The 15,581-nt window shown below is 34.3% G+C and overlaps 1 protein-coding gene, 1 long non-coding RNA gene and 1 pseudogene across 2 annotated transcripts; all 3 read left to right on the top strand.

Annotated features, from left to right (window-relative positions):
* Positions 1-1,959: 1,959 nt before the first annotated feature.
* On the top strand, positions 1,960-4,987 carry LOC135148012 (chloride conductance regulatory protein ICln-like; annotated as a pseudogene).
* A 31-nt stretch (positions 4,988-5,018) lies between these two features.
* Positions 5,019-7,023, top strand: LOC135147712 (uncharacterized). Its single transcript, XR_010285497.1, has 3 exons — positions 5,019-5,074; positions 5,158-6,467; positions 6,636-7,023. It is a non-coding gene; the product is annotated as an uncharacterized LOC135147712 (long non-coding RNA).
* Positions 7,024-8,596: 1,573 nt separating this feature from the next.
* LOC108196081 (nucleobase-ascorbate transporter 6) lies at positions 8,597-14,782 on the top strand. Its single transcript, XM_017363179.2, has 15 exons — positions 8,597-8,780; positions 9,352-9,520; positions 10,383-10,480; positions 10,569-10,742; positions 11,093-11,193; positions 11,479-11,554; positions 11,714-11,773; positions 11,868-12,052; positions 12,777-12,873; positions 13,077-13,163; positions 13,584-13,642; positions 13,745-13,836; positions 13,936-14,013; positions 14,111-14,271; positions 14,397-14,782. The coding sequence occupies exons 2-15, from the start codon at positions 9,421-9,423 to the stop codon at positions 14,613-14,615; spliced, it is 1,587 nt and encodes a 528-aa protein (XP_017218668.1). The 5' UTR covers positions 8,597-8,780; positions 9,352-9,420; the 3' UTR covers positions 14,616-14,782.
* Positions 14,783-15,581: the final 799 nt, after the last annotated feature.

Raw genomic sequence — 15,581 nt, 5'->3', positions numbered from 1 at the left:
GTGCCCTCAACTCTTCATTTTCTTTGTACTCTCGAACAGTTTCTTCTCTGTGTATATTACCCGGCTGCTTTTGATATACCTCAGCTATCCTCTTCGACCAACAATTTACACAACCTCCGCTGTGTATTACACAACCTCCTGGGTTATATTGCCGGCCACCGTCTATAGCATTATGGCTGAGAAGGCGGACGTGGAGACCGAAGCATACAGACACATAAACGCACTAACACAGTTGGTGATGAAATTGGATCTTGCGACTTAGGGTATCCATCATCGCTATTCGGAACTCCATTTAGTCGAGAAATATGGCATCATCTAATAGTGAACCGAGGATTTGTTTCATGATAAAAAGCTTGTGAAGTATGAAGTATCCCTTTTGGTTTCTCTTTCCCTCTTTATTCTTTTCTGCCCTTATTTGTATTTGTATGTTTCGATTACCCCGTTTATATATATACTGTGCCAATTATATTATTAGCTTTGCTACAATAATATAATCATCTTACAATGTTAGCTTCATTGTTGCCCAACTTCTGATGAAAATTGAGAAGCATGCCTGTTTGATATCTCTCAAAATCTCTATACTGCCATCTTTATACGCATGCTTTCTGGTTCTTTCTGCCCAAATAGTATCTAGATGGTGTAGAGCCTACAAACCGGCAACTATTATCTGGGTCATTGAGGCGATATAATCAGCCAGTTGAAAATAGTCTTTTGGAAGGTAATTTGATACTATTATAGTGCAGAATGAGTGACTGACCTTAAGTGGATCTCAGGTGTAATCTGACGTGGCTGCCACATGGAATAAAGGATTAGAGTGTGGGTGGCTTGTGTTGCAGTTATTTCTATCTACGATTCTCCGTAAGTAAGCATTCTCCTTTTATGTTGTATTGTTAAAGTGTTATTTGCATTTGCGAGTCTGGAGAATCTAATACTGATTGGGTGAAAGAAATTGAAAAGCTTCTTTTTACTATATGCTGGCTTATGTTATGATCCGTAATTTTGAACAACTGACTTTTATACAGATGCTTTCTATATCGGTGAACTATGTTCAATAGTTTGGTATGATAAAGAAATTCAGTTATGATTAGATGGTGTTTGATTAAATGCATATGAATAGAATTTGAGTTTTTGTTACACCTCGCCTTGCCACCCCGGTGCATATATAATCACCCGATCGATGAACACTCAAACCGAACTCGACCATCCTTTTGGGAACTGGGGCGCGAGAAGCAATCTGAGTAATTACCATTTTTTATCTCTCACCGAGGAGGTGAGAAAAGTTGACATCAGAAAAGCTTATAAACCGGAAGAAATACCAGTAGCAAGAATTTATTAGCTAGGAGTCTATGACAAACTAATTGATTTATTTTAAAAACCTTAATTAGGTGCAGGGGTGGAGGGATAGAGAACCGAGAGGGTTCTCTCAAGTATTCTGAGTTTTAAATTTCTTTTATATATTTTATACATTATAGCAAACAAAATAGTTGGTACAAGTAAAGAAAGTGGGTGTTACTTAGTGTGTGCCTAGCCCAAATTTTTTTAATAGTCTATAGACCTTAAACTCATTAGCCATTCTGAATTTTTGTTAACATATTTACATATTGTTACCGGAGTTTATGGTCGTCTCCTCTGCCCCTTGATTATGTCTGATGATATTTCATGTGTATATAGTCTCAAGAATAGCATAGCAACTTCTGAACTATGCAGGATAGCTGATTGTATGTTAATAAAAAAAATTATTGCTTATTTTAGTGCAACTCATATTTATTTCTGCCTCCACCACCGATTATGTCATTTCCTCACGCAAGTTCGACATGTAGAAAAGATTGGTAAATGTTCCTAATACAGCAATTTCCCGAGCAAATTATTTTTTTTCCTTTTACATGCCTTAAAGCTATTTAGTTATTTAATTGGATTATGTTTGTCTTCTTGTTTCTAGGTTGATTGATGCCATAATACATGTCGGCCTCTGTAGTGGTTATGACGGGTATGAAGTTATATATTAGGGTTTGATGGCAGTATTTGTTTTATCAGGAAGATGCAATGGTCATGATTTTGTCAACAGAAAAATCATTTTAGTCGTATGAATCTGGAAAGGAAGTGTTGTTTTCTTATAGTGACATTTTTCTGCTGTCCTCTTCCAGTTGTTCCCCATCAACTGACCACTGACCGGTGGTTATATTCTTTTGTTTACACTGTTCTATAAGGTACTTTAGTGTAATTTGTATTAATAAAATTAAACTTATTCCTCGGGATATATTTAACGTTTGTTTAGCTATCTTTACAATTGTAGAAAAATCAAGCTTTTCTACCATCTGGTATGAGAAAGTTGTAATACAATGATAGTTTACTAAATCTGCAAAAGGTTTTTGTCTAGACTTAATTTGCAGATATATATATATATATATATATATATATATATATATATATATATATATATATATATATATATGTATAAGTATTAATATATAAAGGGACGCTTATGCAAGGAAGATACTAATCTATCAAGAACAAATATGCAATTCTGGGAGAAACTAGGTTGTGGTGTTCATTGTGTTTTTTTGTATTCTAATGAAATATCTCTCTTTGATCTGCAACTGGTATATATAATTTTTGAGCTAAACACATTTTTGATCATTCACAGAGTAGTGTTTTAACTAAAACTTTAATATCATGCAGTTTACAGACTTGGATTGCTGGTCTCTAGGTCTTATTATGCTTTATGATCTGGAGAACCAATATTTAGCCATGATGAGGAATGGATTCATGTACAGCCCTCTGTCTCCATTGCCCTTGGCAATCATTCCCTTGAGGCCCCAGGGACTCTCTACATGACCTCCAAGAACTGTCTCTCTCCTTCTTTCTCTCTCACGAACACCCCGACTTACGTAACTATTTGTGAACAATGGTTTATATCAGGCAAGTGATTTGGTTGAGTGATTCGGACAGGACTAAAGGTTATGCAGTTGATATTTTATTCGGTGTCACTTCATGCTGTGTCCAGAGATCAAGAGGCTTACCCTTCCCCTTGTATTTATGCGCCCAGGTTTGAAGTTTTTATTTGCCTCTATTTTACAATCTTTACAAGTGTTTTGGGTTTAGGTCTTAGTTATCATGAATACCCAATGTAGGAAGTTGACGCGTGTATTGAGTTGACCTCTTGCATTTCAATAGAATTTTCATTTCAAAAAAGCAGATCTTATGTTCCAGTTAGAGGTTTGAGATTTGAGCAGAGTCTATGGTCCAGGAATCTGGATTATATGGTTCAGAATATTCTCCTTCATTTTTTCATGAATGCAGAGGGCTGATTTTATTTGTTAGAAATGTTGCATTTTTCAGTCTAATATATGACAAAGTCCCTGCAGTTTTGGTCACTTTTGGCTAAACGTATTTCTTAGTTCTTACAACACTTTTTTCCCTCTATAATATTTTTCTTGATAGACATTTGCCATTTGTAATATTCTTTGTCTGTTAGAAATGTTGCAATTTTACATCGTATATGACGAGTTCCAGCAGTATTAGACTATTAGCCAACTTTATTGTTTTCAACCCTTCTTTTTCCCATGTTATATTGCTTGGTAAACTTTTTCCATTTGCAATATCTTCTTGAAGATTGATACCGGAGGCGCCGATGAAGAATCTGACAGCTCGGACTCAGAATCTAATGATGTCTTAGACTTAAGTAAGATTCTGAGTTGAGGCTTGTGCCGGAAGATCATAGTCAATATATGTATGTACTCAATGTTTTCCCACTAGATTTCTTTTGTTTTCTTGCTAGATTAAATTTGATTGGTTATATTTATAAAATCATTTTTGGCTTCTGCTTCTCAGTGGACATACTTTTTGGTGTATTCTGCGAATGTGCTGAGTTGAATCCAGATCCTATTGAGAGTGAAGGTTTGATTTTACTCTTGCAGATTGGGAATCAGATGTTGTCATTGTGTTATGCTTATATTGTGTTGGCTATTTAAAGCATACTAGCCTTTAACCCGTGCAAAGCACGGACGCTTATATAACTCGTAATTTATTAATTATAATTTAAATTTTAACCCCATTTTATTAGTATTTTAGTATTAATAATTTGGATTTTAGTTAAATTATATTAACCAACTGATATATGATTCGTAATTTATTAATTATAATTTAATTCTTAACACCATTTTATTAGTATTTTAGTATTAATGAATTGGATTTTAGTTAAATTATATTAACCAACTCGTTATATCTCCTAACGGAAATTTAGCTTTCACAATTTATTATCTATCTATAAATATTTTTCTATATCTATATTAATATGTGACAGTTTATTATTCAATTTAAATCAAAATTTTCATATTTCATATATCTTCATATGTTACATAATGGCTGTTACATAATGGCTCGTGTTTGTAATGAAATAGAATACGTAAGTGTTAAATTTCGAGTAGAATATGTTATAATTAAAAAGTAGCGTCTTTAATTATTTATATGTATTTTAGACAAAAGATATTCAAAATTGTATATATATGATTAGTTATACGTTTATTTATAAGTAATTTTTAATATTAATATATGTTATTAACAGTAGTTTCACCTTTTTTTTTAACTAATTATAAATTATATTTAAAAATATATTAATATACATAAGGAGTGTTTTTAGTATATGAAACTGTTTAATAGATATCTATTTGTAGACTTTTAGTTTTAGAGGAGAGTACCGAACCAAAATTTTGTACGACTACAAATTATACCTATGTTGGCTTTTTATAGTATAGTGTATGTTTTCCCACTAGATTTCTTTTGTTTTCTTGCTAGATTAAATTTGATTGGTTATATTTATAAAATCATTTTTGGCTTCTGCTTCTCAGTGGACATACTTTTTGGTGTATTCTGCGAATGTGCTGAGTTGAATCCAGATCCTATTGAGAGTGAAGGTTTGATTTTACTCTTGCAGATTGGGAATCAGATGTTGTCATTGTGTTATGCTTATATTGTGTTGGCTATTTAAAGCATATACGTGTGTCTATTTTTTATTCAGAAGAAGAATAGCATAATTGGGTTTTTAGTGCTGATCAGGTGGTTACTGATGGCGCAGGTTCAATCATCTCATTTGGTCATCTTGTATAAGTTTCATTCTATTATCATGTTGTTACTAACAGTATTGTTTCTAACCTTCAGATATTAACAGAGGTGGATGACTCGGAATGGAATGGCGTCGTGGCTCCAACCAGCTCAATTGGCTATTCTAATGGAGATAACGACTTGGCCCGTACCGCGCTTCAGGTTATATTTCTGTCGCTATTTCTTTTTAATTGTCTTGTATAATTCTTAAACTACTGCTGGTTGCTCCTGTTATAATAATCTTTTTTATTCCTCCTTCCTATTAAGTCGCAATACTAAATTCTAGAGTCTTTTTAGGTTGACCTGTGCTGTTGGGGCCTGTCATTTAGGATTGATGTGATCATGTTAATAATAAATTGTATCGGGTTTGAATTTAGTATGACTGGAATGAGAAGAATCATTCGAGCTCATTTAGAAGCCAAAAGGTTCCGTTCTCCTGCTTTCACGGGAAGTAAACGCTAATAAAAATTACTTTTAGAAGTTACGAATAAAATTATACAAATAGAGAGAGTACAATCTACTTCTTTCTTATAACTATGGATGTAGATATTTATTCACTGGAAGTACTGAAAGTGACTTACTTGCTCATCTTGTATGTTACATATATAAACTTTTAATTTGAGATATGAATTTGATTGTTAGTTGATTTGTTTTGCTAGATATGATGTAACATGGAACTGCATTGTTATTTACATTGTGTACAGATTTTAGGACACTAACTATAACTAACATAGTGAATAGCAGACAATAGGATTTTCATGAGAAGAGCTCCTGACCACGAAGTTGGTATATGGTGAGTTGCAGATCGTTTGTTTCATAAATTGAAAGCACAGGTACAGGTAACGACTTGATTTAAGACTTGAATGAGTTGGATAAAAGTCAGGTGACTATTGTAATGTTTTCACAAGTTAGTTAATTATCGCGATATCATATTTTTGCTTAGCAAGTTTAATTTTTTTATCGTGTTTATTATGGTAAGGTCTTAAATTTCTTAAACATGGAGCTGTCACATTTTTGAAAAAATCTCAGAATTGGTATACCATGTTCCTTAATAATCATAAAGCCAAGCAAATGGACTTGAGAGATCTCTTTTAACTATAAATTGCCATTTTCTACTGAGATAGAAGGATTTAGCTTAGAGCCCCATGTTTAGATTTTATGAGACAAATTTTAGTGCGAGTAAATCTTGTCTTGCCATTAGTTGTATATTTTGGTATGTCCAACAAACGGTATATCTGAAAATTCTTATCGACTATAGGAACTTTCGAATTTATGAAGAGGGTTGTTAACAGCAACAAACTGAAGAGGTTAAGAAGGAGCTTAGAACTACAAATTTTAATATCTCACTTTCAAAGCATAGAGGCCAAGTATGTGTCCAACCTCTCCAATTACTTCCAAGCTCTCCAATTACTTACAGTCAATGCAAATATATTATGTATTATGGCTCATCAGTCACTACGCTTTTAAATAAATTAATTTTTTACTATTTTTTATTTTTATTCGTGACTCTAATAATAATTTTTTCTGGCCCACAGCATGCTCTCAGAAAATTGTACCATGAAAGTCGCGGTGCTTATATGTATTCTATACATATCACCGACCTGTGATCCCAGGAGGACCTTGAAGCCAATCCCCACCAAGTTACAAATTTTTTTTGACATTTCATATGTATTTCAGACTATTATAACATGTCAGATTTTAGTATGACTTAAGGACGAGAATTTTGTGGCTAATAAGTTTGTGTTTTATATGCTTACTCTTGAGATATGGGTCGTCTTATGTGGATTTCATTTTTTCTATACTTGGGTTCTGGCATTGTTTTAAGGTCAGTACATAAGGGTTTGGAACGAAGATCATCTAAAATCTAACTATCTTACTTGAACAATGCTTTAAAGAGACAAATCATGCAGAACACTTTCAAGACTTGGGTGGATGATATATATGTGTTATAGAAAGTATGAACGTATCTAATTTGATGCTAATCTTTTTATAGTTCTCTACAATTATCGAGAATGGGACCTCTACAAGGATCGGCATTATGGTCTCGCTCGATGCACCCTTCGCGGATAGAAATTCATACAAGAGGTCGGCATACGATTAATATACAACCCAAACCAGCAAAACCAGCGAAACACCTTTTTTAATCAGAAACATATTCAGTTATGTAACGATGCCCGTGCCTTGCACGGGCTTTTACGCTAGTTTTTATTTTAAAACTCAACAAATATTTTTTAAAACGAATCATAGATTTGTTTGCATCTAGGGTTATCTTGAATCTCTTGTGTTCAGGGCAATAATTATATAAACAGAGTTTATGAATTAAACTTATCTTACATCCTAGAAGATGAAAAAGACACCTAAAAAGTGATAATATTTTTAGAATCTACTACCACTCATATTAAATAACATAAGAGTACGTAAATGAAATGAATTTGGTCTCACACAAGTTAAAATACTAAAAAGAAAAGGAACAAAAAATGTGTGCGTCTTCGACAGGTTCTTTTGTTTTATACTATTCCTCTGTTCACTCACATTTTCAACAGTTACAAATTTAATATTCTGTTTGAGTACTTTTTAACAGCACATAGCAATTACAAAACCAAATAGTCAAACTAAAAATCAACTAAACCTTTACTCTAATCCGGTTTTATGTACTTTTAGACAAGTCCTAAACTACTTCATTTTTACTCCTACATGTAGGTACGCTTCCTGTCCGAAAGTATATCGTACCGTTCGTGTAAAAAATCGAGAAGCACTTATAAAAAACTACGATTTTTAGTTTTTGTTTCACGACTTCTACTTTTTTCCTAAACACTTTTATCACTTATAAGCCTTAACTAACTTCTAACTTCTACTTCATTTTTTTATTTTAAGCAAGAAGCACTTATTTTAAGCTCATCCAAACGGCCCCTATATATATCTCATGATATTGTTAAAATCCGGTATTTATTTTAAACCCGACTCGATTCAAATATTTATTACTTTTTGATATTGTTAAATTATTTATAAAATGTAATATATTATAAATGATAAAGTGATGATAGAAATTTTATAAATTATATATCTTAGTGACTTAAATTCACGAAAATTTATAATATAATTTGTTAACATATATTTATATAATTATCTTATATCTTTTGTTATTCGTATTTCAATTAAAACTCAAATCGAACCCATCTAATGTTCTAAGATTTTTCAATTTATTTAAAAAATTGATTAATTTCTAAAAATTATATCATTAATTATATTTCGAATTGACTATAAATTAATTAATAAAAAAATTCCGACAAATTTCTGATAATTCTGAATTGATATCAATAAATTAACCGTGCAAAAATAAATTAACAGTTTATTTTCGATTACCAATTTGTAATGCCATTTCCACGAAATCGATGGTTGGATAATATTTCGTCGGTCAAAAGTAATATAATTGTGCATGATGATAATGAGAGAAAGCAAAATGATATAGAGCCAAAAGTAATCGGTGGAGTTTGTCACCATTCTACGACATTGAAAAACAGTCAAACGGCGCCGTTTCTTTCCTTCCCTCTATACTTAATCATGTCTTATTGGCAACACCATTCATTTATCAATCTTGTAACTGAAAACACTCAAACACATAAATAAAGATAATGGGGGTGGTGAAATTATTGTGCAGAACAACATAAATGCACTGTTGGGTAAGTAAAAATTCAATCTTTGCGAATTTATTGCATTAAAGATTGAAGCTTTCACTTCTTTTCACTGCAAGATTGTTATTTCATGTTAAAAATTCAATCTTTGTGATTTAATGCATCAAAGATCGGAGCTTTAGCTTATTTTCACTATAATCTTGTTAACTTTTTTATTTTTATTTTTCACTTTTTGCTTCTTGGCCCCTCAAGAAATGTACTAGTTCTAAAGTTATTTCTTTCTAGAATTTAAAGTTTTGAAATTTTTTAGTTGAGGTGGGGCTGTTTGATTTTTTCTGACTTTCTTGCATTTTTGTTTCTCTGCCAGCTACAAAGGCCCATAAAGTTTCAACCTTTGTTGAATTTAGTGTTGCAGAGTGTATTTTCTGTCTTGCTTATCATTCTTTTCACAGTTTTGCATAAAAATAATAGTGGGTACTAGTAGTACAAGTAGTACAATTTTGGTAGTGTTGTCTGGTTGGTTTGGTCTTGCCAGTGATTGAGCTTTCTGGGTTTTCAGTGAAGTTTTTATTGTGGGCTTTTTTGTTGTTGAGAGATTGAGGATCTGGGTTGTTTGCAGGTTTGGATTATCTGTTAGTGCTGTTCAGAGAGCTACCTCAATTGTAGGGATATTTAGAGAGAAAAAATTATGGCAGGTGGAGGAGCTAAAGTTGAAGAGCCAGCACCACACCCTCCCAAAGACCAGCTTCCTAATGTTTCCTACTGTATCACTAGTCCTCCCCCATGGCGTTAGTCTCTCTCTCTCTCTCTCTCTCTCTCTCTCTCTCTCTCTCTCTCTCTCTCTCTCTCTCTCTCTCTCTCTCTCTCTCTCTCTCTCTCTCTCTCTCTCTCTCTCTCCCTCTCTCTCCCTCTCTCTCCCTCTCCCTCCCTCCCTCTCCCCCTCCCCCTCCCCCTCTGCCTCTCCCCCCCTCCCCCTCTTTCTCTCCATATATATTCACTGGCTTTACTAGTTTAGTAGTTAACACTGTCATGACATGAAACTACTGGTATTAGTTTTCATTCTTCTTGATTCAGGATATTCAGTTGAACTTTTTTATCTCTCTCCTTAGTTTGTGGTGCATTAGTCTATCTGATTCTGTTTTTACCTCTTACTAAAGTTATGGTTTCAGATTCTTCCCGAAAAATGTTTTAGCTTTAATATTCTACTAAAAGCTACTTTCTCTGTCTTCTGCTCTAGAATCTCTCTTTATTTGTATATTGAACTTTCTAAGTTCAGAGTTCTGATTATGTAATATTATACATACATATTGTTATTTTAACAGTATTTTGAATGAGCCACAGGGTGTATGTACAGAACAAAAAGGATTAAGATAAGTAGAGTCAATTGTTAACCCTATTAATTAAGTTGGAAGTGAACCCATTTGGTCCTCTTTGTGCAGAATTTGCTTTAAAGATTAGTACTCTATCATTAATTTGTTAAGACTGATATAATTGTTAGTCATTTTAGACTTTTAGTGTAGCCTACCTTGTTCATATTTAGAAGTTTATTTTGATTTATTAATATTTAGCTCACCTTGTGATACCATGAGCAGGATTCATACTGGATAAGTGTGCATTTGATTGCTTAATATTGTAACTACTATTATGCAGCGGAGGCTATACTTCTTGGATTTCAGCATTTTATAGTAATGTTGGCCACGACAGTTATCATTCCTACAGCTCTTGTTCCTCAAATGGGGGGTGGAAATGTGAGTATTATGAATGGAACCTAGTCTTTCTGCTTTTCTCTCTAGAATTTTTTTCTAATCTAACTGAAATTGCAAATCATTCTTGTAGGAGGAAAAGGCCAAAGTTGTTCAAACCCTACTCCTTGTAGCTGGGATAAACACATTGCTGCAGACTAATTTTGGGACTAGATTACCGACTGTCATAGGAGGCTCATATACCTTCGTTGCGCCAACAATATCAATTATCTTGTCTGGTAGATGGAGTGACCAAGATCCAGTAGCGGTTGGTGAAAACTTCTTTGTTGATTTATTGAAGCTTGTTTAGCATATTGTATCATGCTATACCTCATTATGTTACTAGTTACATAGAGTAAACTGCATTCTCCGCTGATAAGCATACATATATAATTTATATAACCAGCGCCATTGTGTAAATATTCTCACCACATATCTTTACTTCTATTGTATTTAGAGAAGGAAAGATAATCTTAAATCTTTTCTTTTGTTGCTTATATCTTGGAATTAACATTGAAGAATGTTGCAAATATATGTATAGCGTTTATGTTGGATATCTCATACATAAAGATCCTGCCTGGTTTCCGTGATTATGATTTATTTATCTCACTCACTCAGAGATTCGAGAAGATAATGCGAGCTGTCCAAGGTGCACTCATTGTTGCTTCCACGCTTCAAATAGTCCTTGGTTTTAGTGGTCTTTGGCGTAATGTTGCGAGGTGATTTGATTGTCACTACATAAACTAAAGCTTTAAGTTCACTTATAGTCATAGTTGAATTTCTACTGTATATATATAACTAATCCAGACTTGTTTAAGCATGCAAGCAATAATACAGGACTACCGTAAAAGTTGCAACCACAACTTTTATATTATTTTATGCTTAAATTACTTTCACACTGTTGCTAAAAATCAGTGTTACTAAAGATATAATTGCTTGTAGTATTGTGAGTCAGCCTTTTACTCTGTTTGATATCTTATTCTCTCTGTTTCCTCTTGCTACAGATTTTTGAGTCCTCTTTCTGCTGTTCCCTTGGTTTCCCTGGCTGGTTTTGGACTGTACGAGTTTGGGTTCCCTGGTGTAAGTCATACATTACCCGTGTCCTGTTTATGTTCACTACTCTTTAGATGGATGACTAGGTTCATTGATATTAGACTGCTTTCGCGCGTGTGCATCTATATGTTTACCTGTTTGATCATTCTAAAATAGGGCCTCTGAACTTTTGGGTCTGTGTATTAGGTTGCCAAATGTGTTGAAATTGGATTGCCCGAGCTGATCATTTTAATTATATTTTCTCAGGTGATATTTTTGGCCTGTATACTTTCTTTGCTCCATATTTTTTGGAACCATTCATAAATGACAATACTTATCTTGCCTTACCTGTTATTTCCAGTATTTGCCTCATGTTGTAAAACCAGGAAAGAATATATTTGACCGTTTCGCTGTTCTATTCTCGGTGGTGATTGTATGGATATATGCTCACCTACTTACTGTTGGTAAAGCCTATGATGATTCAGCACCACAGACACAAATAAGTTGCCGTACTGATCGTTCTGGACTTATTGGTGGAGCTCCATGGTAAGAACATTCTGTATTAAAATGCATGGATTCATGAGGTATCCTCATAGATTATTACTAGGGCTGTGGATGCATTGGGCATATATGTGTGATAGCAGCAAACCCTCCTTTTCAACTAATGTAGTTTTTTCAAAAGAATAAGAGGTGAGTAATATTTTGCTCTGCATCCTAATGGCCTTGAGTGCTTGGCAATTTATTCCATGAGCTCAAAAGCAGTACTGTGTATAAGTTCATATATATTTTCCAAGTTCCCCTGTTGATTGTGGTTCTACCATAGCTTTATTGCTCTTTTAGTTAGAGATAGTATGAGCTTGTTTACCAATATATAAAAATTAAAACACTACTAATAGATTCTAAAGATTTTTAACTGTGCATGCTCGACCTGCGGAAAGTGTGGTTATGTAAAGTTTTTGCTCAATATTGTGTACTGCTTTTATTTCACAATTTTTTAAATACACATTTTAAAATATAAAATCAAGGTTTTTCATCCTAGTAATGAGTTTTTAAAATTATCCTACCCGTTATTGTAGTATGTTAAGTATGTAGCTTCAGCTGCATGTTTCCAATTTTTTTAGACGATCGATTGCAACAATTGAATAGTCATACACGGATGCCCACATAAGCTTGAACCCTCAGCCTTTTGTTGTCAAGAGAAGAGGGGCACCAAACTATTCTACAATTCTTAGGATGCTTGTTGGCGAGTATAACCCCTCTGCTTATGCAGGATAAGGGTGCCATATCCATTTCAATGGGGTGCACCTTCCTTTGATGCGGGTGAAGCTTTTGCCATGATGATGGCTACATTTGTTGCTCTTGTGGAGGTCTGTTCCATCTTTATATTCTTTGCTGAAACTTTGGTATCTCGGAAAATGTTGTATATTATTACTGAATAATAATATTGTCAGAACACAGATACAGACATGCATCTTCTCTGTTGATAAAAATGATGCATCATTAAAACTCTAGCTAACCTTAATCAAGTTTTCAATTGATTACTGTTGACTCCAGCGTGTTTCTTATGCAGTCCACTGGTGGCTTTATTGCAGTAGCAAGATATGCAAGTGCAACTCCACTACCCCCTTCTATTCTTAGCCGTGGTGTGGGTTGGCAGGTAAGCAGCTAGATCTATATGAGGTTACCAGATTTTCTGTCAATTTCATGTCCTTCAAGCATTTATGTCCTGATGTTTCTGCTTATGCTCGTGTAAATAGTACACTGACACTCATGCACACAAACTAAATCAATCGAGTTTAAATGTTATAAAGGATGGCAGCCTGGTTTACTTTTAGGTGGCGCACACTCACTAATTCTGTGACCTTCGTTGACTGATAATTAGTATCCTTACTTTTGAGGTGTGCATTCTACTCGCTAGACATGCAAAATGTAAACTAGATAATTATCCTTAAAAGAGAAGGAATATTCGGCTTCCCCACATAGAAAATAAAACCAACAAAAGATGAAAGAGAGCACACAAGATCCCATTAATTACTTGATAATCCTAGTACTGAATTAAGCTTTGTAATATTATCAGGGAATTGGAATTTTGTTGTCAGGGTTATTTGGGACTGGAAATGGATCTTCAGTATCCATGTAAGCTACATTACAACTTGACAACGTTTCTGCTTCATATTGTCTGTATGTTGGTAAACTGTGCAAAATATATGTTTTGATCAAGTTATGGGTCATCTGCAGTGAGAATGCTGGCCTTTTAGCACTAACTCGGGTGGGTAGTCGAAGAGTTGTACAGATATCTGCAGGCTTTATGATCTTCTTCTCCATCTTGGGTATGTTTCTTTGATTTACTGATTCGAGTGCCTGATATCTTTTAAATCTGCTCTGGGATCAGTTCTAAACATGTCAAACACATTACTATGTTCCTGCAGGAAAGTTTGGGGCGGTATTTGCTTCTATTCCATCGCCAATTTTTGCCGCATTGTATTGTCTTTTCTTTGCTTACGTTGGTATGTTATTACATGGGAACCAGGGTTGATTCTTTAATATTATCTGTTCTACCACCTAAATATATAGATGGTTAATCGACTAATTCGTATCGTGCAGGTGCAGCAGGTGTCAGTTTCCTTCAATTCTGTAACCTCAACAGTTTCAGGACAAAATTCATACTTGGCTTCTCAATATTTTTGGGATTTTCAATTCCCCAGTACTTTAATGAGTATACCGCAATAAAAGGCTATGGCCCTGTGCACACTACTGGAAGATGGGTAGGAACTTAAATATTTTTAACCATTAAAATTTTCTTTATTTGTTCCTCAGTTCTTTGATCTTCTGTCATACTTGCCATTGCTCAAGAAGATATTAAAATGTTTACATTCTTTTAATTTGGCAGTTCAACGACATTGTAAATGTCCCATTTCAATCAGAAGCTTTCGTAGCTGGCGTTCTAGCATATTTCCTGGACAACACATTACATAAAAAGGACAGTTCAATCAGAAAGGACAGAGGCAAACACTGGTGGGACAAGTTCCGGTCATACAAAACGGACACAAGAAGTGAGGAATTCTACTCACTACCCTTTAACCTGAATAAATATTTTCCCTCGGTGTGATTCACAGATAGTCGACTTGGAAGGAGCTCTTCTAACTTATTTTATGTTTTTTTGCTACCATAGTATAAAATGATTGTTGTTCTTTCAGTTGATGTATCTAATTAGCGATATTAGTATAAATGTATCCGGATATTTATGCTGTGTGATTAGCAAATTCGTTTATGTTCCTTGCTGTATATTCTAAATGACAAACATGGATATGAATAAGCAAGAAACAATTTTGCAAAAATACTCCAGAACACTTCTTCCCCTTCTCCTGGTAGCCGAAGATAAGTTTAAGTTACCTAAATACAATTATAGTGCAGTAACTTAGTATTTGAGTACAGTTTTCCCAAATATTAGATATCTCTACAGAGATGGTCCTCGATTAGAGTCTTAGGTAATAGGTATATGGAGGATGGACTCCGTTTGCTTGATATTTGTCGGATTGAAGGTTGTATAAATCGGGACCTTTTCTTTTCTCTGAGTACTTTGTGAAAGGCTGTCGGGCTTGCGAATTTGTGAGCCAGACTGCCAGAGTCGAGTTCTCTACTCTGCTGGACCAAGTAGCTTGCATCTGATAATATTGTGAAGAAATCTCTCAACCTTTTTCATGTGCATGTAGTATGGCAGTAATGAATCAGTGTTTCTTTTGCTTTCTTCTTCTCATTGATCTGAATCCACAAATCAGACTCTTGGGAGGGGACCTCACACCCAAAAGCATTTAAATCAGAATCTTCTTGGATAGAGTTAGTTGCTGAATATGTGCAGAAATTTGGTGGTTTGTTGATGCTATCTAGCGCAAGGGTATAATATGCTGAATGGTTCTTTTAGGCTCCATAGGCAGAGTACACTTATTCAGTCCACACTGTTGGGCGCTATATATGTTACGTCAATTGTCTGATTTGCTGCACATAATTCGTTGTCGATGAGGTTCTGGTCTAGTGATGAAAACGGAGACGGAGTTTTAGGTCGCATATTCGATTA

The sequence above is a fragment of the Daucus carota genome, chromosome 7, assembly GCF_001625215.2.
Source record: "Daucus carota subsp. sativus chromosome 7, DH1 v3.0, whole genome shotgun sequence".
NCBI classification, from domain to species: Eukaryota; Viridiplantae; Streptophyta; class Magnoliopsida; order Apiales; family Apiaceae; genus Daucus; species Daucus carota.
This window is presented reverse-complemented; position numbering and strand designations above follow the sequence as displayed.

Excerpts from the sequence above, each read along its gene's own strand:
- LOC108196081 (XM_017363179.2), top strand. The coding sequence starts at position 9,421 with ATGGCAGGTGGAGGAGCTAAAGTTGAAGAGCCAGCACCACACCCTCCC. Across the intron at positions 11,555-11,713 it reads ACGAGTTTGGGTTCCCTGGT|GTTGCCAAATGTGTTGAAAT; the intron begins GTAAGTCATACA and ends TCTGTGTATTAG. Across the intron at positions 13,837-13,935 it reads GATCTTCTTCTCCATCTTGG|GAAAGTTTGGGGCGGTATTT; the intron begins GTATGTTTCTTT and ends ATGTTCCTGCAG.